This window comes from Tachyglossus aculeatus, chromosome 12 (assembly GCF_015852505.1).
Source record: "Tachyglossus aculeatus isolate mTacAcu1 chromosome 12, mTacAcu1.pri, whole genome shotgun sequence".
NCBI lineage: Eukaryota > Metazoa > Chordata > Mammalia > Monotremata > Tachyglossidae > Tachyglossus > Tachyglossus aculeatus.
In genome coordinates, this window is record NC_052077.1 from 8,222,500 (window position 1) to 8,244,053 (window position 21,554).

A 21,554-nucleotide genomic window follows, 5' to 3' on the forward strand; every position below is an offset into this window, starting at 1 on the left:
ACTTTCCAACAGACGGTGTTTCTTTCGGGAGGGTTTTTTAAATTAACGTATCCACCAGAATTGCTATTACACAGGTGCATGATGAGATTTTAAGACTCTCCCCATACAACCAAGGGTTGGCATTCACCTCACTTACATTAGATGAGTGCCTTGCTCACAGTGGGGGTTCAGTAAATCTTTTGTTGATTCTGAAACATTGATTGTAGTAGTTGTGCTGTAAGGAAAATAAAATTCTAAGCTGAATGCCAGTAGCCCCTGTTACCCACCGACTGAGGCAAAGAGGCTTGTGAAGGAGAGGGAGTGGCTGGCCTGCGAAACCATCTCTGGGCATTTCAGGGGGCCCCAGAAAGCAGGCCCTTCTGCTCTGTTGTGGGTACTTGGTGGTCGCACTTGTCAACCGTGTGACTTTGGGCAAGTCACTTCACTTCTCTGGGCCTCAGTTACCTCCTCTGTAAAATGGGGATTAATCAATCAATCAATTGTATTTATTGAGTGCTTACTGTGTGCAGAGCACTGTACTAAGCACTTGGGAAGTACAAGTTGACAACATATAGAGACAGTCCCTACCCAACAGTGGGCTCACAGTCTAAAAAGTCTAAAAGACTGTGAGCCCCACGTGGGACAACCTGATCACCTTGTAAATTCCCCAGCGCTTAGAACAGTGCTTTGCACATAGTAAGCGCTTAATAAATGCCATTATTGTTATTTCTTCCTGGGTGCACAACCCCACAGGCACACAACACCGGGCACACAACTCTCCAGGCACACAGCCCCCAGACAAACGACCCCTGAGACACACAGCCCCCCAGACACAAAACCCCCCGGGCCCAAAAGCTCCCAGGCACATAACCCCCCAAGCACACAACTCTCCAGGCACACAGCCCCCAGATACACAACCCCCCAGGGACACAACCTCCCAGGCACACAACCCCCCCAGAAACATAGCTTCCCAGGCATTCAGCACCCTCAGACACATAACTCCCGGGGCACACAGCCCCCTGGACACACAGCTCCCCAGGGACACAGCACCTGGCACACAATTCCCAGGTCACATAGCTCCCCAGACACACAGCCTCCTAGGCACGCATCCTCCCAGACACAAAGGCCCCCAGGCACACAGTCCAGGACCTCTGGGCAGAGTTAAAGGGCTGCAACTCCTGGTGACCAAGGAGACAGCAGACAGGAAGGACCAGGTACGGGGATGGTGGCCTTTCCCCAGCCCTTCTCTTCCTCGTGGGGGTGGCACACTGTCATCACCCCTCTCTCCCACTTCCCTCACCCTTCCCACCACCCCAGAACCCTTAGGAAGCACAAGCCTCGGAGTCAGAGGACCTGGCTTCCATTCCCGGCTCAGCCACTTCTCCGCTCGGTGACCTTGGACAATTCACTTCACTTCTCCGAAGGATGAGGATGAAATCCTCCTCCCTCCAGTTTAGACAGTGAGCCCTGTCTGGGACAAGGACTGTATCCAATCTGGTTAAGTAAGCGCTTAACAAGTATCATAAAAAATATATCCACAGGCATCCTAGGACTCTTTCGTATACTGGAGCTGAGTTCCAACTTATTTACAGCTCTGGTTATAATCCATCCTTCATAATCTTTCGTCTTTGGAGTGTTCTGTAATGATCAACTGACTTAACCCATTCAACAGCCGTGAAATTTGGTTAGCTTCCTGTAAAGAGGAAGTTCTTGAGGAACCGTCAAGAATGAACAGAAGCCAGTTTCACTTGAAAATAGTTAAATGTATAAATAAATACATCACATGCTATTTCGTAAAAGGCTAGTAATCAGTGAAGGTACATAGAAAGAATCCTGTTTGTTGAGGGAGAAAAGATTCCTATTTATTCATGGAAGACTAAAAGCACCTTGCAGTTTACAACTGAAAGCGAGTATCACTCACAATTGGAAACAAGTAGTAAATTTTTTCCTGAGAGCAGGTGAATTAAAGGTTAAAAGAGAGTCTCAGTAGGATGTATTATTCTTAAAAATATCAGGGGAAGACACACTCTTGTTTTATAATGTTAAGCTTTCAAACCATGGGAAAAAAAAAAAGGAACTATACCCTAGCAATTTCAGAACTACTGTTTACCGTAAAACAGTGAAACAATGAAAAGACTCCATTTTTCTGTAGGCCCGAAAACAGATAGTAAAACTTTTGCAACATATCTGAGAGTATTACAGAATTTAAGTCAAAACTGCAAAGTTGGCACTCTAGAGAATCTTTCATTAAACATCAAAATAATGATAAGAATAAGAAATCCAGATATATGAAAAAAAACTAATGGAAGTGGTTAAGCTGAATTTAAAGAACATCATAATTCTGTGTATATATCGGGCAGCTGAAGCTAATTAATTAAGTATATGGCACTCCAAAATAGGCTATATGGCACCCCAACATAGAGAGATTAGTATATGTCAAGAAATAACCTAAATTTGTTGATGTGAATCAAGCAAGAAATTACGGCCATGTGGAAATGTAAATTACATTAGTTGCCACCAAGGGTGTGAGAGTTCCCAACCACAAAGATATCTACGTTTAGAAAAATCTGCTACAATGGGCATAATGCATCAGTTGCTCGATTGAAGGCAGTTCAAAAAGATTAAAATAGAAGCATATTCAATTGATTAAAAATGAGAGCAACACTCTTGAGCAATTTATGATGGACAAGAAAGTAGGTGATGGTAGTTTTTAAAGATAGACATGGTGAGAAACAGTGTGGCCTGGTAGAAGATCATGGATCTAGAAGCAGGGGGACCTGGATTCTAATATCGGCTCTGCCACTTATGTGCTGCGTGATCCTGAGTAAATCACTTAACTTCTCTGGCCTCAGTTTCCTCATCTGTTAAATGCGGATAAAGTACCTGTTCTCACTCTTACTGAGACTGTGAACCATGAGGGACAGGGACAGCACTCATCTGTCCCAATTATTTTATTATAATAATGGTATTTGGAGAAGCAGCGTGGCTCAATGGAAAAAACACAGGCTTGGGAGTCAGAGATCATGGGTTCAAATCCCGGCTCCATCACTTGTCGGCCGTGTGACTTTGGGCAAGTCACTTAACTTCTCTGGGCCTCAGTTACCTCATCTGTAAAATGGGGATGAAGACTGTGAACCCCCCATGGGACAACCCCATCACCTTGTAACCTCCTCAGCACTTAGAACAGCGCTTTGCACATAGTAAATGCTTAATAAATGCTATCATTATTATTATTATTATTTGGAGAAGCAGCATAGCTCAGTGGAAAGAGCACGGACTTGGGAGTCAGAGGTCATGGGTTCAAATCCCGGCTCCACCACTTGGCTGTGTGACTTTGGGCAAGTCACTTCACTTCTCTGCACCTCAGTTCCCTCATCTTTAAAATGGGGATTAAGACGGTGAACCCCCACCGTGGGACAACCTGATCACCTTGTATCCTCCTCAGCGCTTAGTACAGTGCTTTGCACATAGTAAGCACTTAACAAATGCCATCATTATTATTATTATTAAGCACTATGTGCCAAGCACTGTTCTAAGCACTCTACCCCAGTACTTAATACAGTACTTGATACATACTGAGCACTTGTCAAACGCCAAAATTGTTGCTATTATTATCAGTGAGAAATATAAAATCAAATGGAGTCTCCCCATTCCTCAAGAACCTCCGTCGACTTCCACATCAAAGAGGAACTCCTTTCCATAGGTTTTAAATACTTGAGTAGCTTGCCCCCCTTACCTTACCTTGCTGATTTCCTACTACAGCCCAGCCCGCACGCTTCACTCCTCTAACACCAACTTACTCAATGTACCTTGTCCTCGTCTCTCTCGATGCCAACTCCTTGCTCCCACCCAGTCTGGCCTGGAATTCCCTTCATATACGACAGACCATCACTCTCCCCATCTTCAAAGCCTTATTAATATCACATCTCCTCCAAGAGGCCTTCCCCGATTAAGCCCTCATTTCCCCTACTCCCTCTCCCTCCTGTGTCATTTACGCACTTGGATCTGTACCCTCGAAGTACTTGATTTATTTTGATTTATTGATTTAGTCTATTTATTTTGTTAATGATGGGCATCTAGCTTTACTTCTATTTATTCTGATGACTTGACACCTGTCCACATGTTTTATAAAAACACCAACTCGGAAGTATTTCAATACTAATAAAGCCATATCTCAGTGGCTGTTCATTCAGTTGCATTTACTGAGTGCTTAGTGTGTGCAGAGCAGTGTACTAAGTGCTTGGAAGAGTACAATTTATTGATTTAGTCTATTTTGTTAATGATGGGCATCTAGCTTTACTTCTATTTATTCTGATGACTTGACACCTGTCCACATGTTTTATAAAAACACCAACTCGGAAGTATTTCGATACTAATAAAGCCATATCTCAGTGGCTGTTCATTCATTCATTCAGTTGCATTTACTGAGTGCTTAATGTGTGCAGAGCAGTGTACTAAGTGCTTGGAAGAGTACAATTTATTGATTTATTCTATTTATTTTGTTAATGATGGGCATCTAGCTTTACTTCTTTTTGTTCTGATGACTTGACACCTGTCCACATGTTTTATAAAAACATCAACTCGGAAGTATTTCGATACTAATAAAGCCATATCTCTGTGGCTGTTCATTCATTCATTCAGTTGCATTTACTGAGGGCTTAGTGTGTGCAGAGCAGTGTACTAAGTGCTAGGAAGAGTACAATATAACAGTAAACATACACATTCCCTGGCTGTTTCAGAACCAGGGGAAGAATGCAAACCCATGCAGAAATCTGGGTTGGAGATTCCAGTCATATACACTACTAGGACTGTGACAGCGACAAAAGGAGAAGAGTTTAGCCCTTGATTTTGCAGATAAAAAATTCCCGTCCTTTTATATGACAATCCATTCTTCCAAAAAACTGATCATAGGCCAATGAACAATATAGGAGAGAAATGTAGAGGAGACCTCCACAATCAGAAGGGCTAGTTTTTCAACTACAATTATATGACACGAACTTGAGTCATGCTCCAGACATTGATTTTTTTTAATGGCATTTGTGAAGTGCTTAGTATGTGCCAGACACTGTACTAAGCGCTGGGGTAGATACAAGCTGATCAGGTTGGACACAGTCCATGTCCCATATAGGGCTCACGGTCTTAATCCCCATTTTATAGATGAGGGAATCGAGGCACAAGGCAGCTAAGTGACTTGCCCAAGTTCACACAGCAGACAGGTAGTGGAGCCAGGATTAGAATCCAGGTCCTTCCAACTCCCAGGCCTGTGCTCTTAATAATATTAATTTGTTAAGCGCTAAGTGCCAAGCACAGTTCTAAGCACAGGGGAAGATACAAGGTAATTAGGTTGGACACAGTCCCTGTCCCACCTGGGGCTCGCAGTCTCAATCACCATTTTACAGATAAGGTAACTGAGGGCCAGAGAAGGGAAGTGACTTATCCAAGGTCACACAGCAGACAGTGGTGGTGACAGGACTAGAACCCACGACCTTCTGACTCCCAGCTTTGTGCTCTATCCACTGTGCCATGCTGCTCTGTTCAGTGGACTCCAAAATGCATTCAGTCTGTGCCACTGAAGCAAGGCTCATCGCAACGCGACTTTGCGAGGTAGGAGGAGAGGGGTTGACAGCAGGGTATCCAAGCAACTACTGAATATTGCGTACTGGAGAGGGGCAATGACAAGCGGGGCTGGGAATGGAAGAATGTTAGGATACATCGAGGCACAATCCAGAACAAAGCAGCGCTGCAGGGCCCTTCTGGGAGGTAGCAGTGACAGACAGACCCATCTGCTCTGCGGCAGTGAGGAATGGGGTGGCTCTTTTAGAGCAGATGCTTTGGAGAGATCAGGAGCCTAAGAAGCAGCACTCCAAACAGCACCAGGTGATGCATTCATTCATTCAGTCATTCAGTCGTATTTATTGAGCGCTTACCGTGTGCAGAGCATTGTACTAAGCGCTTGGGAAGTACAAGTTGGCAACATATAGAGACGGTCCCTACCCAACAGTGGGCTCCCGGTCTAGAAGGGCTCGCAAAGAGTCAATGCAGATGCTTAGGGACGGAGATAATAATACTTGCGGCATTTGTTATGCGCTTACTATGTGCCAGGCACTGTACTAAGCGCTGGGGTGGTTACAAGCAAACTGGGCTGGACACAGTCCCCGTCCCACGTGGGGTTCACAGTCTCGATCCCCACTTTACAGATGAGACCCGGAGAAGCGAAGTGACTCGCCCCAGGTCACACAGCAGAGAAGTGGTGGAGCCGGGACTTGAACCCATGACCTTCTGACTTCCAGGAAAATGCTCTGTCCACTACACCAGGCGGCTTCTCATACCTTCACATGAAAATCTTCATGTGTGCACAGTATCATTCTCAGGCTGGGGCCCATTCATTCATTCATTCATTCATTCAGTCATATTTATTGAGCGCTTACTGTGTGCAGAGCACTGTACTAAGCGCTTGGGAAGTACAAGTTGGCAACATATAGAGACGGTCCCTACCCAACAGTGGGCTCACAGTCTAGAAGAAAAAAAATCCCCATTTTACAGATGAGTGAACTGAGGGCCAGAGAAGTGAAGTGACTTGCCCAAAATCACACAGCTGACAATTGGCAGAGCTGGGATTTGAACCCACGACCTCTGACTCCAAAGCCCACGCTCTTTCCACTGAGCCACACTCCTGATCGTTGGGCGCGCATTGGCCTTTTCAGCCCATCTGCATAAGTGGGCCCTTCTTTTGGTATTTGTTCGTCATCATCAATCGTATTTATTGAGCGCTTACTATGTGCAGAGCACTGTACTAAGCGCTTGGGAAGTACAAATTGGCAACATATAGAGACAGTCCCTACCCAACAGTGGGCTCACAGTCTAAAAGGGGGAGACAGAGAACAAAACCAAACATACTAACAAAATAAAATAAATAGAATAGATATGTACAAGTAAAATAAATAGAGTAATAAATTTGTTAAGTGCTTATTCTGTGCCGAACACCATACTAAGCGTTCAGTGGTACAATCAATCAATCAATCGTATTTATTGAGCGCTTACTGTGTGCAGAGCACTGTACTAAGCGCTTAGGAAGTACAAGTTGGCAACATATACAAGCTAATCAGGTCCCACATGGGGCTCACAAACTAAAGGGGAGGGAGAACAGGTATTGAATCCCCATTTTGCAGAGGAGGGGACAGAGGAAGTGAAGTGATTTGCCCAAGGTCACACAGCGGGCACACATCGGAGCTGGGATCAGAACCCAGAGTCTCTGATGGCCAGGCCTGTGTTCTTTCCACTAGGCCACACTGCTTCTCGTCCACTCCTGGAGGATAGGGAACTTGGGGGCTCTCATTCATTCATTTATTCATTCAATCGTATTTATTGAACGCTTACTGTGTGCAGAGCACTTGGGAAGTACAAGTTGGCAACATATAGGGTCGGTCCCTACCCAGCAGAGGGCTCACGGTCTAGAAGGGGGAGACAGACAACAAAACAAAGCATATTAAAAAAATAAAATCAATAGAATAAATATGGACAAATAAAATAAATAAATAAATAGAGTAATAAATACATACAAACATATATACATATATACAGGTGATGTGGGGAGGGGAAGGAGGTAAGGCGGGGGAGGAGGGGGCTCAGTTTGGGGAGGCCTCCTGGAAGAGGTGAGCTCTCCTGACCAAACAAGACTGTGCCCTGGATTCCTTCATTAGAGAAGCAGCCTGGTGTAGTGACTAAAGCATGCGCATGGGAGTCAGAAGGTCATGGGTTCTAATCCCACCTCTGCCACTTGTCTGCTCTCCTCCAGGAGGCCTTCCCAGACTGAGCCCCTTCCTTCCTTTCCCCCTCGTCCCCCTCTCCATCCCCCGCATCTTACCTCCTTCCCTTCTCCACAGCACCTGTATATATGTATATATGTTTGTACATATTTATTACTCTATTTATTTTACTTGTACCTATCTATTCTGTTTTATTTTGTTAGTATGTTTGGTTTTGTTCTCTGTCTCCCCCTTCTAGACTGTGAGCCCACTGATGGGTAGGGACTGTCTCTATATGTTGCCAGCTTGTACTTCCCAAGCGCTTAGTACAGTGCTCTGCACACAGTAAGCACTCAATAAATATGATTGATTGATTACTGTGTGACCTTGGGCAAGTCACTTCACTTCTCTGGGCCTCAGTTCCCTCATCTGTAAAATGAGGGATTGAGACTGTGAGCCCCTTGTGGGACAGGGACCGTATCCAACCCGATTTGCCTGTATCCACCCGGGTGCTTAGTACAGTATCTGGCACATAGCAAGCATTTAACAAATACCATAATCATCATCATCATCATTAGGCCACGCTAATTGATTGGGTGGTGATCTTAATCTGGTAGGGGAGACACCATGATCAGGTGGTTTTCTCAGGGTGAGGCTCAGCCATTGCACTTCGACTGTGCTGACCCTTGCGATTTCTCTGCATGCGGTAAACTCGACTGCATCACTTATGGTAGTGGGGGCCTGCGTTCGCACTCTCCCCTGGTGAAGCGTTCTGAAAGATAGCGGTAAACTCTCTAGAGGTCACAGTGCTCAGCGCTTAGAACAGTGCTCAGCGCTTAGAACAGTGCTTTGCACATAGTAAGCGCTTAATAAATGCCATCATTATTATTATTATTATAGAGGTCGGTCCATAGCTGGGGAGGGGGTGGGCGGCCTTACCTCCTTCCCCTCCCCACAGCACCTGTACATATTATATATGTTTGTACATATTTATTACTCTATTTACTTGTACATATTTATCCTATTTTGTTTTGTTAATATGTTTTGTTTTGTTGTCTGTCTCCCCCTTCTAGACTGTGAGCCCGCTGTTGGGTAGGGACCGTCTCTCTATGTTGCCAACTTGTACTTCCCAAGCGCTTAGTACGGTGCTCTGCACAAAGTAAGTGCTCAATAAATACGATTGAATGAACAAATGAATGTAGTACCATCCTCTTCAAACATGAAGGAAGAGGCACACATTTCACGCATGTGTATGAACCGACGAGAGCGAAACCCATACCCCTCTCCTCCCTTGGGAAAGGAAGGAGTGTCCAGCTGTGACAAATCTGAGTGGAATATGTTGTCAGTCAATCCATCATATTTATTGAGCACTTACTAGATGCAGAGCACTGTACTGAGCACTTGGGAGAGTACAAACAACAGAATTAGCAACCATGATCCCTGCCCATAATGAGCTTGTAGTCCAGGGGTGTTCTTCTCAGCCTTAATGAAGAGGGTGGGGAAAATGCTGCTGCTTTATACATGATCTTGCATCTTTAAACAGCAGCGCTGGATCTTCCAGTGCCCATTCACTTCCTCGGTAAGCGCAACCCTAAAGAAGGGGGTGGCTGGCTTGGCTAGGGACCTTGCCAGAGACCGTGCCAGAGACCGAGTTGGTGGTCAGATACAAGCCATGATTACCCCATATGCACACTGGCAACTCCTCTCCAAGAAGCAGAGAGAAATAATGCTGTTTAGCCAGTGGCTCTATGAGGTATGTAGAGCAAGTAGGTTAAGTGAGAAGCGCTTGAGAAGCAGTGTGGCCTAGTGGAAAGAGCACAGATCGGGGAGTTCTAACCCCAGCTCCGCCACTGACCTGCTGTGGGACTTTAGGCAAGTCACTTCACTTCTATGTGCTTCAATCATCTCACCTATAAAATCAATCAATCAATCAGTCATATTTATTGAGCGCTTACTATGTGCAGAGCACTGTATGGGGATTAAGACTGTGAGCCCTATGTAGGACAGGGATTGCCTACAACCTGATTATCTTGAATCTACCCCAGCACTTAGTACAGTGCCTGGCATGTAGTAAGCGCTTAACAAATACCATTAAAAGGAGTGACTGGGAAACAGACTTCATTTTGCTTTGCCATGCCCAAAAAGGTGTTGAAGGCAGGAGAGTTGTTTTTCCCCTCTCCAGCTCAAAAGGGAGAATTGAACCCAGAGTTTACAGCTCAAATTTTGCCATTAATTTTATTTTCGTCCCTCTCCCTTTTCTTCATCTTATTTCACACAGTCAGTGATTTGGGTGCCGCATCTGGAGTAATAATCTTTAGACTCAGTCTAGCTTTCTTTTTTTTCTTTGAATACGCCCTTTCAGATCTGCTTTTCAGTCCTTTCAGTCGTGATTTTTCCCCCTCCAGGACCCTGCCGCCGATCTTAGTGAAAGTGTGAGGTGGGAAGCAGGAATGGGTTTTGTGATAGGGTATCCATTAGCCATGCTGTCAGTTCTGGTCATTCAGCCAAAAAAATGTCAGCCCCTTTCTCATTTTACAGGGAAAACACATTTCCTTCATTCCCTCCTCTGGCTCTTCACACAAAGACATTCAATGGAGAGCTTCACTTCCTGCTAAAACCCTTTTTAATGCCTGACTTCCCCGATTTACCTGTAGGGCAGAGCGGGCCAGGCGGAGCGTCTGACAGACAGGTTCTCATCGTTCCTCTTTCAGCGAGAACCAACAAGGGGCTGAGAGGGAGAGTAAGGCTTTCGGTGGTAGAGGTGCTTCATCATAGCCTTTGAGACCGAACTGCCTTTTCTTTACCTGCAATTTCCTCACCTGCTCTTTGACCTTTTCAGCTTCACTCTCCAGCGAGTTAAGGACCCTAATCCAAGAGGCAAAGGAGATGAAGTGGCCCTTCGTGCCAGAGAAGTGGCAGTACAAACAAGCCGTGGACCCCGAAGACAAAACAAATCTGCAGGATGTGATCGGCGCCAGGCTGCTTGAGTTACTGGTATGAAGCACAGAGCCACCTGCTCCCACACAAGTGCTGCATTCGAGGGCCCAAGCGGAGTCCCGATATCCCGAGTTTCTTGCGAACCGAGAAACCCACCCTCAGGTGGTCAGTCAGTCGTATTTATTGAGCGCTTGCTGTGTGCAGAGCACTGTATGAAGCACCTGGGAGAGTACAGTGTAAAGATATAACAGGGACATTCCCCACCCATTGCCCAAGTCAGTGATATGAGAAGCAGCGTGGCTCAGTGGAAAAAGCGCGGGCTTGGGTTCGAATCCCAGCTCTGCCACTTATCAGCTGTGTGGCTTTGGGCGAGTCGCTTAACTTCTCTTTGCCTCAGTTCCCTCATCTGGAAAATGGGAATTAAGACTGTGAGCCCCATGTGGGACAACCTGATTACCTTGTACCTCCCCCAGTGCTTCAAACAGTGTTTGACACATAGTAAGCGCTTAACAAATACCAAAATTATTATTATTATTATAAACTAATGGAAATAGGCTGGTTATCCATGGTATGACGGCCTAGGGAAGTGGTGGTGGTAGTAGTAGTAGTGGTAAAAACAGGTATTAAGTGCCTATGTGCAGAGCACTGTACTAAGCCCTGGGAGAGCCTACACAGATAGGAATTAGACACAGTCTTTGCTCTTCATGGGGCTCACAATCTATCATGAAGAGAGGTGTTGCCAGTCAGACCCTCCTAGAGATACTCCTATTACCTCTTCAGTCAATCCATCAATCAGTGGCATTTATTGAACTCTTACTGTATGCAGAGCACTGTATTAAATGACGTGTTCCCTGCCTACAAGACACAGTCTAGAGGAAGAAACGGATGTTAAAATACAACAGAGTCAGTAGACACATTTCCTGCCCACAAGGCACTTGCAGTCTGGAGGGGTAGAGAGTTAAATTGTGGGTTTGTACATAATTGCTGTGGGATTGAGGGTGGGGTGAATTTCAAGTGCTTCGAGGGTACAGATTCACACAGAAAAGGAGAAAGGAGTAGAAGAAATGAGGGCTTAATCGGAGAAGGCCTCTTGGAGGAGATGTGATTCTAATAAAGATTTGAAGGAGAGACTGATGGTATGTCATATATGACCGGGGAGAGAGTTCCGGGCCAGAGGGAGATGGAGGCCAAGGGTTGGTTGTAGGATAGATGAGATTGAGATACAGTGAGTTGGTTGGCATTAGAGGAGCAAAGTGCCTGGGCTGGCTTGTAGTAGGAAAAATCAGCGAGGTAAGGTAAAAGGGGGCAAGCCAATGGAGCACTCAAAGCCATTGGTAAGGAGTTTCTGCTTGATGCAGAGGTGGATGAGTAAACCACTGGAATTCCTTGGGGAGTGGGGGGATATGGACTGGACAGTTTTTAGAAAAATGATTCGAGCAGCAGAGTGAAGTAAGGGCTGGAATGGGGGGAGACAGGAGGCAAAGAAGTTGGCCAGGAGGCTCGTGCGATAGTCAAGGTGGGATAAGATAAGTGCTTGGATAGGCATAGTAGCAGTTGGGATGGGGAGGAAAGGGTGGAATTTAGCGATGTATGAATGTAGAACCTATAGGATTTAGTGATAGTGAATATGTGGGTTGAATGAGAGATGAGTCGTCAAGGATAATACCATGGTTAGGAGCTTGTGAGACAGGGAATAATAATGATGACGGCATTTATTAAGCACTTACTATGTGCAAAGCACTGTTCTAACCGCTGGGGAGGTTACAAGGTGATCAGATTGTCCCACGGTGGGGCTCACAGTCCTAATCCCCATTTTACGGATGAGGTAACTGAGGCCCAGAGAAGTTGTGACTTGCCCAAAGTCATACAGCTGACAATTAGTGGAGCCGGGATTTGAACCCATGACCACTGACTCCAAAGCCCAGGCTTTTTCCACTGAGCCATGCTGCTTCTCTAAGGTAGTAGTGTTGGGGAAGGGAAGTAGTAAGGGAAGGTAGTAGTGTTGTCTACAGTGATAGTAAAGATGGGGGAGGATAGAGTTTGTGTGGACAGATGAGGAGTTCTGTTTTGGGCACATTAAGTGTGAGGTATCAGTGGGACATCCAAGTAGAGATGTCCTGAAGGCAGAAAGAAATGCGAGACCAGAGAATGAGATAGGTCAGGGCTGGAGAGGTAGATTTGGTCATCATTCAATCAATCAATCAATCGTATTTATTGAGCGCTTACTGTGTGCAGAGCACTGTACTAAGCACTTGGGAAGTACAAGTTGGCAACAGATACAGTCCCTACCCAACAGTGGGCTCATATAGAGATCGTAATTGAAGCCATGAGAGCAAGTGATATCTCCAAGTGAATGTGTAGTTGGAAAATAGAAGGGAACCTAGAACCAAGTCTTTAGGGACTCCCAAAGGTGGGAGGCAGAGGAGGAGCCTGCAAAAGAAATTGAGAAAGAGCAGCCAGAGAGATAGGAGGAGAACCAGGAGAGGACAGTGTGAGTGAAACCAAGATTAGATAGTGTTTCCAGAAATGGGTGGTTCACAGTGCCCAAGGCACGTGAGAGGTTGAGAGGATTAGGATGGAGTAAAGGCTCCTGGATTTGGCAAGAAGGAGGTCATTTGTGAACATTATAGAGGGCAGTTTCCATGGAGTGATGGGGTGGAAGCCAGATTGGAGGGGGGTCAAGGAGAGAATCGGAGGAGAGGATGTGGAGGCAGCAGGTGTAGACAATTCGCTCCAGGATTTTGGAAAAGAATGGTAGGAGGGAGATGGGGTGATAAGTGGAAGGAGCCTTGGGGTCAAAGGAGGGGTTGTTGTTTTTTTAGGATAAAGGATACATTGGCATGTTTGAAAGCAGTGGGAAGAGGCCATTGGAAAGTGAACAGTTGAAGAGGGCCGTCAAGGAGAGAAGAAGGGAAGGGGCAAATACCAGTGTCTTGAAAGCAGTAGTTATGATTCCTGTACCCTCCATACAGATCAGGTTTTACAAATTAACCCTTGACAAGTTGAACCAGTGGAAAAACTTCACACAGGAACTGAGGCTTGGGTTCAAGACTGTACTGGCTGAGGCTCTGTCTTCAACTTGAAGCTTAAGTGGATCTAGTTTACCTTTCAGTGTATTGCACTGTCACCCTCACTGTCCCCATTGCCTCCTCTCACTGAGAATTGAAGGCTTTCAATTCCATAATCTCTGGCAGAAACAATTTTAGCTTCCATGTGAATACCTGGTGGCGAGTCACACTCTCTCTAGAAAGCGGAAGGTGGCAATATCAGATCAGACTTAACCAGAACTCCAAGCACCTCTTAGGGGCTGTGATAACTGACTTCGGGACAAAATAGTGTTAAACTCACCATCTTTGATTGAAATGAGGAATTAGGAATAAGAAGTGCATGCTAGAGGGAATGTTAGGGCTGTCGGCTGCTACATTTCTCACCATCCCACAGGATGCCAAAACAAAGCAACAGTCATTGCACTGTTCTTCCGTGTACACTGTAGCAGCAATTGTAGGCAGAATTTGACTTTGGTTGGCATTGGACTGACCCAGTAATGGCATTGCTGATGACCGTACATTCTTATCTCTTTTGTGATGTCACTCCAGGTCAAACTTTTCCTTTTTTCTGAATAGTAATTCAGAGGTCCCCCTCTCAAGTATCGCACCTGGAGAGTTTCCAGTACTTTACCAGTCTCAGCTACGGACGGGAGAGTCAAGCAGAGGGGTAGGGACCGTCTCTATATGTTGCCAACTTGTACTTCCCAAGTGCTTAGTACAGTGCTCTGCACACAGTAAGCGCTCAATAAATACGATTGAATGAATTGAATGAATACAGCAGTGGCATGAGAGAGAGTTGAGAGTGGAGGCCCAAGTTTACTGCATGGAAGAAGGCCCCACTTTTCCTCAGCTCCCACTCCCTGCCGCATCACCCTGACTCTCTCCCTTTGCTCTCCCCCCTCTCCCCACCCCGTAGCCCTTATGTATATGTGCATATATCTATAATTCTATTTATTTACACTGATGCCTGTTTACTTGTATTGATGTCTGTCTCCCCCCACCCCCAAGACTGTGAGCCCACTGTGGGCAGGGATTGTCTCTCTTTATTTGCTGTATTGTACTTTCCAAGCACTTAGTATAGTGCTCTGCACACGGTAACCACTCAATAAATGCAATTGAATGACTGAATGATTGGTAAACCACTTCTGTATTTTTACCAAGAAAGCCCTATGTGTACACTACCAGAACGATTGTAGATGGGGGTGGGGTGTTCTGGAAGAGATGGGTCCATGGAGTCGCTATGGGTCTGAAACGACTCGACAGCAATAAGGTAAGACAAAAATTCCAAGGTATGTGGTGGCAGAAACTTCCAGTGACTGAGGGTGTGCCCTTCTGATCCTAGGCGTTCATTCATTCATTCATTCAATTGTATTTATTAAGCTTTTACTGTGTGGGGAGCCCTGTACTAAGTGCTTAGGAAAGTACAATACAACAATAAACAGTGACATTCCGTGCCCATAACGAGCATACAGTTTAGGGGGAGGAAGACAGACATCAATACAAATAAATAAAATGACTGATATGTACATAAGTGCTGTGGGGCTGGGAGGGGGGAAGCGCAAAGGGAGCAAGTCAGGGTGACGCAGAAGGGATTTGGGAGATGAGGAAAAGTGGGGCTTAGTCTGAGAAGGCCTTTTGGAGGAAATGTGCCTCCAGTAAGATTTTGAAAGTGGGGAGAGTAATTGTCTGTCGGATTTGAGGAGGGAGAGCGTTCCAGGCCGGAGGCAGGATGTGAGCTAGGGGTTGGCAACGAGACAGGGGAGACTGAGGTACAATGAGAAGGTTAGCACTAGAAGAGCAAAGCTTGTGGGCTGGGTTGTAGGAGAGAAGTGAGGTGTGGTAAGAGAGGGAAAGATGATGGAGTGCTTTAAAGCCAATGGTGAGGAGCTTTTGTTTGATACAGAGGTGGATGGGCAACCACTGGAGTTTTTTGAGGAGATGGGTGACATGTCCTGAACGTTTTTATATAAAAGTGATCCGGGCAGCAGAGTGAAGTACCAACTGGAGTAGGGAGAGACAGGAGGCTGGGAGGTCTGTAAAAAGGCTGATGCCAAAATCCAGGTGGGATAGGATGAGTGGCTAGGTTAGGATGATAGGATGATTGACAACATCCTCACCCCTCAGCCTGAGAACATGGAGACCCGTGGCACATGATCGCGACCAATGTTTGATTCCTAAGCTTGGGTTTCTCAAGCCAGTCCCCTCCTCTGTTCTCTTTCAGAGATTGTGTTGACTCCGATCAGTCAATCAATCAGTGGTACTTATTGAGCGCTTACTATGTGCAGAGCACTATACAAGCACTTGGGAGAGAACAGTACAACAGAATTAGCAGACAAGTTCCCTGTCCATAACGCGCTTACAGTCCAGAGGAGCTTACAGTCAGCATTGGCCTGGTTTTACCAGGCAGAGAGTTATAAACTTCAGAGGCTAAAACCAGATGCTGATTAGGAGAAGAATAAGCCACCTTGAATTAGTGAAATTCCTCTGCAAGCGCTCCGTATTTTTAAAATGCTTTCCCCAGTCTTTGTTGGTTAGTCATATCCCTGTACAATGATAAACATTTCCCAAATCCTAAAATTGAGACACTGAAATTTCAAGCTGTTTACATTACACACAGATCTGATAGTGACTCAATAAACTAAACCATCAATAAATCTATAAGGCTTCCTTGTTGCCCTCCAGAGAGCCAAATTTGTCTCGGCTCCAAGTAAGTGGTTTCTGGACATTTTCTTGGTCTCACCCACAGAGTTATAAATTAGGAAACCACCCCCACTAAATGGTTCTTAAGATGTGTCCCTTTTGTGTAGACTCCATACACAATCACTAAACCACTTTGTTTTGTAAATAGTGAGAAATAGAGCCACCATTTATGCCCAGCATCTTCTTAAACCACGTACTGTTTCCTTGGCTTGGTACAGCTGTAATAGCTGTAAAAAATTGAATTTACTTTTGACTATGAAATGATATACTTGTTTCACTTTGCTGAAGTTAGACAATCAAATTTTAATTATTTTAATTACAGTTTTGACCCCTTATTTACCAGCCAGCTGTTGCTGTTTTAGTATTCAACTTCCTTTATTCAATCTTTCTCTCCTCTCTCCCCAAGCTTTATGTTTACAAGCTGCTGATTTTTTTTATTCTTCTAATTCAAGAGACCAATTTTACTCTTGTTAAATACCTATCCCATAACGAGCAATCCAGCAAAAAAATAATATATGTATATACGTCTTTATACTTGGGATGTAAACTATTGTAGACTCCCTAATCACACATTCAGTTTGTGCCGCCTCTATTGGTTAATAATGAAAGCCTAGGATAGAATAGCCGAGAAACAGCAAGTTTCAAGCAACTGCTCAACAAGTTTCGTTCTCTGCTCTGGTGAAGTCACTGGCAACAGAAGAGTTCTTACTGCTGTAATCTTTAAGTAGAACTTTATTGAAATTTTAAAATTTGTTCTGTTTGCTTTTCTTCTTTTCCCTCCCTTCCCCCCCCCCTTTTTTTTTTTTTGGTGTGTGGCCTGAGACAGAAATTTATAGCAGAGGCCAACCTCTCTTACAATGCACACAAAGCTTCCTGACTTGAGAGAGTTTGTCTCCACTCTCCCAGGAAAAACACCTGCAGGAAACTCCCCAAGAAACCTGGATAGATGGGAGATTAATGTGGCTGTAATAGCAGAGCAGTGTTTTTGGTATTATGTCCTCTCCCCAGGTAGATGGGCCTTTTCCGAGATGATACCAATTATTTATTGCTGAAACATCTGTTGATAACTGCAGCTGCCCTTGTTAAACAAAGCATATCGTGGGGTCATAGGCAATAGGGACCTAAAATCCTACCTCATGCTAGTTTTAGACTATTCACTAACCCCCGCCTCCCCCCAACAAGTCTGTGGGTTACCATCGTCTTTAATGTTTCATCGTGCCATTGAAAATACTTTGTAAACACTGCGCTGCCTTGCTCTGTGGGCTTTGAAGTATTATTTCATCTTCGTCAGTAATTTATATTCCAGCACTATTGTACTGTGGGAAAAAAGAGGGAAACCTTTTTTGTTTTCTATTTAATTGTAGACTGCCTGACATTTTGACCTGTATTATTAGTATTAGTCAAGAAAAGGGATTTCCCCCTCACGCCCCTCTCCCTCCCTCTCTTTTCTTACAGAAAATTTCAAGGGAAAATAGGAGGCTTTCACTACAAACAGTGTTTACAATTTGATAGAGAAGAGAAAAATGTAAGCAACTTTTGTCAAGTGTTGAAGGAAAACTAAGGCATTTCCCGTAGAGAAAGAAAGAGAACAGCAAGTGCCTCGTAAATACACTTCTGCAAAACGATTGACAAGAGTCCCTCGAAATGGACTCAGGGAGTTTAGTTCTAGACTCAGTTTTAAGGTGAAGCACGTGGAAATGCCTGTTTAAATGCAGGGATTTCGTGTAATCATCCCAGTTAGCTCCACATGGTTTGATGACTTTGTGTTCGGCTGGGGGCCGGGGCAGGCTGGGATGGGATGGGGCACTAGTAATCGGAGCAAGAGAGTGGAGGGGAACTGAATATTGACCATATTCCAGTGGTCCTCTTCACTGGTCCAACGCTTTATCACATTTTTCTCCGATTCCTTTAGTTCATCTAACAAAACACTAGCCCTTTGCCCAAAAGATCTCAAGGGATAGCTTCTAGAGGGGCAGTTCTATAGGTCGCAAAACCAAGGCGGCATTCTGTGCTCACTACAGTACAGAAGCAGCGTGGCCTAGTGGAAAGAATACTGGCCTAGGAGAGGATCTGGGTTCTAACCCGTTTCTGCCGATTGCTTGCTGGGTGGCCTGGGGCAAGTCGCTTCACGTCTCTGGGCCTCAGTTTCCTCAACTGTAAAATGGGGATTAAATGCCTATTCTCCTTCTCAGACTGTGAGCCCCATGGGGGACAGGGACTGTGTCCAATCCAATTAACTTGTATCTATCCCAGCATCTAGAACAGTGTTAAAACACATAGTAAGCATTTAACAAATACCTTAAAAATGAAAATAAATAAATAAATATGATTGATTGATTGACCCCCAGGAGGATCAGATTGGGTTAGAGGGCAAGGAATCATTGACCTTGGGCTTGTTCTCTCTCTCTCTCTCCCCTCCCCTTTCCCTCTGTCTCTCTTCCAAGGGCCTCCTTTAAGGGGCTCAGGCAAGGACTTGGTGGCTTTTCCATAGTCCTGAGTCTCTTTTCAAAGGACAGAGGGATCTTCCTGAAAGGGATCTTTGGGTCATAGGGAAGCAGCGTGGCTTACTGGATAGAGGACGGGCCTGGGAATCAGAAGGTCATCAGTTCTATTCCCTGCTCTGCCATTTGTCTGCTGCATGACCTTGGCCAAGTCATTTCACTTCTCTGGGCCTCAGTTCCCTCACCTGCAAAGTGGGGATGAAGACTGTGAGCCCCATATGGGACACGGACTGTGTCCAACCTGATTAGCTTCTATCCACTTCAATGTTTAGTACAGTGCCTGGCACAAAATAAGCGCTTAAAAAATATCATAATTATTATTGTTATAGGCTGCCAAGGACTATTTTTTTTTTATTTCTGAATTCCTTGGATCTGGGCTTCTGTGTAGTTTAAACACTGAAATAAAGACTTTTCAATGAGTTTTACAAGACTTGGTTAGATCTTAAAATGGCCTTCCATAGAGATTGACCGAAAATCTTCCATTTCGCAACTCAAATGGAACATTTCTCTTTATGTTCATACCAAGTGCACACTCTAAACTGTGAATTCATTGTGGGCAGGGAATATGTCTATTGTTGCATTCTTCCAAGCGCTTAGTACAGTACTCTGCACCAAGTAAGCACTCAGAAAATACAATTGACCGACTGATTGACTTATCTTGTTATGGGCAGGAACTGTGTCTACCAACTCTGTTACATTGTATTCTCCCAGGGGCTTAGTACAGTGCTCTGCATTCATTCATTCAATCATATTTATTGAGCACTGTACTAAGCACTTGGGAAGTACAAGTTGGCAACATATAGAGATGGTCCCTACACAACAACGGACTCACAGTCTAGAAGGGGGAGACAGACAACAAAACAAAACATGTGGACAGGTGTCAAGTCATCAGAATAAATAGAAGTAAAACTAGATGCACATCATTAACAAAACAAATAGAATAGTAAATATGGACAAGTAAAATAAATAGAGTAATAAATCTGTACAAACATATATACAGGTGCAGTGGGGAGGGGAAGGAGGTAGGGCGGGTGGATGGGGAGAAGGAGAGGAAAAAGGGGGCTCAGTCTGGGAAAAAGGGGGCTCAGTCTGGGGAAAAGGGGGCTCAGTCTGGGAGAAAGGGGGCTCAGTCTGGGAGTAAGCACTCAATAAATGTGATTGATTGATATTGGTTCACTAGTGGTTGGAAAACAGTGGTCTTATGATCAGTTTTGATATTATATGACTGTAGAAGCCTGTTCAATTCTGCACAGTATTTTAGAGAAAAAGAAGTCATAGGTCCATTAGTTCCCCTGAGAGTGCTTTGAAACTGCTAGGAATCACTTAAATTGGAAAATTCCAACTTAAGCAGAATTTTTTTAAAAAAGATATTTGTTAAGCACTTAATTTGCACCAGGCACCGAGTGCTGGAGTACATACAAGCTTATCAAGTTGGACACAGTCCCTGTCCCACATGGGGTTCCCAGTCTAATCCCCATTTTACAGAGAAGTTAAGTGACTTGCCCAAGGTCACACAGCAGACAAGTGACAGAATCAGGATTAGAACCCAGGTCCTTCTGACTCCTAGGCCCCTGCGCTATCCATCAGCGCTTAGAACAGTGCTTTGCACATAGTAAGCTCTTAACAAATGCCATTATTATTATTATTATTACACTATACATGCTTCTTCTCTACTATTCCTTTTTCCTATTATCCTAGTATTCTTCATTATTCCTCCTTTTTTTTCAGTTTATCCTGGAAAAGTCATCATCTGCAACTCATTCATTATTTTAATTTTGAATGACAGAAAACAAAAAGACTTTTTTTAAATGAAATACAAAGAACTAAAAGATTAATAGGCACCAAGCTAAGGGCTAGTGATTGAAAGAGTCAAGCACCCAAGCAACTAAAAATTCCTAGGCATCCCCGGGCCTGAAGCGGGACAGGAAAACACCGTCTCACTATAATGTACCAAGGCTCTCATTGTTTTTGTGGTTATCTGTCGATCAATCAGCGGTATTCAGTGCTTATTGTGTGCAGAGCACTGTGCTAAATGCTTCAGTACCCATTCTCCTTCTCCTCTAGACTATGAGGCCCATGAGGGGTGGGGACTGCATCTGCTCTGATTAACTTGCATCTACCCTAGTTCTTAGGACACATAGTAAGTGCTTAACAAACACTATTAAAACAAAATCAGAGCTTGAATCTGTTTGGAAAACCGTAAGATTGTAAGGTCTTTGTGGGCGAGGATCACATCTACCAGTTATCTTCTACTGTACTTTCCAAGTGCTTATTAGAGTGCTCTGCACACAACAGGTGCTCAGTGAATATAACTGACTGATTTATTGATTGATTGAAACTAGAGGGGAGCACTCAAAGACTCAGTTTGAAAGCTGGAGCTCCCTGAGAAGGCTGTATACAGTAAGGAGAATGGACCAGAATGCCTTTGGATACTAATTATAACAACATTTGTTAAACACTTAGTACGTGCCCAGCACTGTCGTAACCGCTGGGGTAGATACAACACAATCATATCGGATGCAGTCCCTGTTCCGCTATGGGCTCACAATCCAAGAGGGAGAGAGAACAGGATTTCAATTCCCGTTTAACAGATGAGGAAATTGAGGCACAGAGCAGTTAAGTGACTTGGCTAAGGTCACACAGGA

General features: G+C 44.6%; 1 protein-coding gene and 1 non-coding gene across 2 annotated transcripts in view; both read left to right on the forward strand.

The window, feature by feature from the left end:
* ALPK1 (alpha kinase 1) overlaps window positions 1-21,554 on the forward strand; it is a 115,501-nt gene that overhangs the window by 48,313 nt on the left and 45,634 nt on the right. Inside the window, exon 3 of the mRNA XM_038754910.1 lies at window positions 10,564-10,718. Within this exon, the coding sequence (XP_038610838.1) occupies window positions 10,564-10,718 (155 nt within the window). The remainder of the gene's footprint in view (window positions 1-10,563; window positions 10,719-21,554) is intronic.
* Window positions 8,327-8,486, forward strand: LOC119936021. The gene has a single exon (XR_005453616.1). It is a non-coding gene; the product is annotated as a U1 spliceosomal RNA (small nuclear RNA).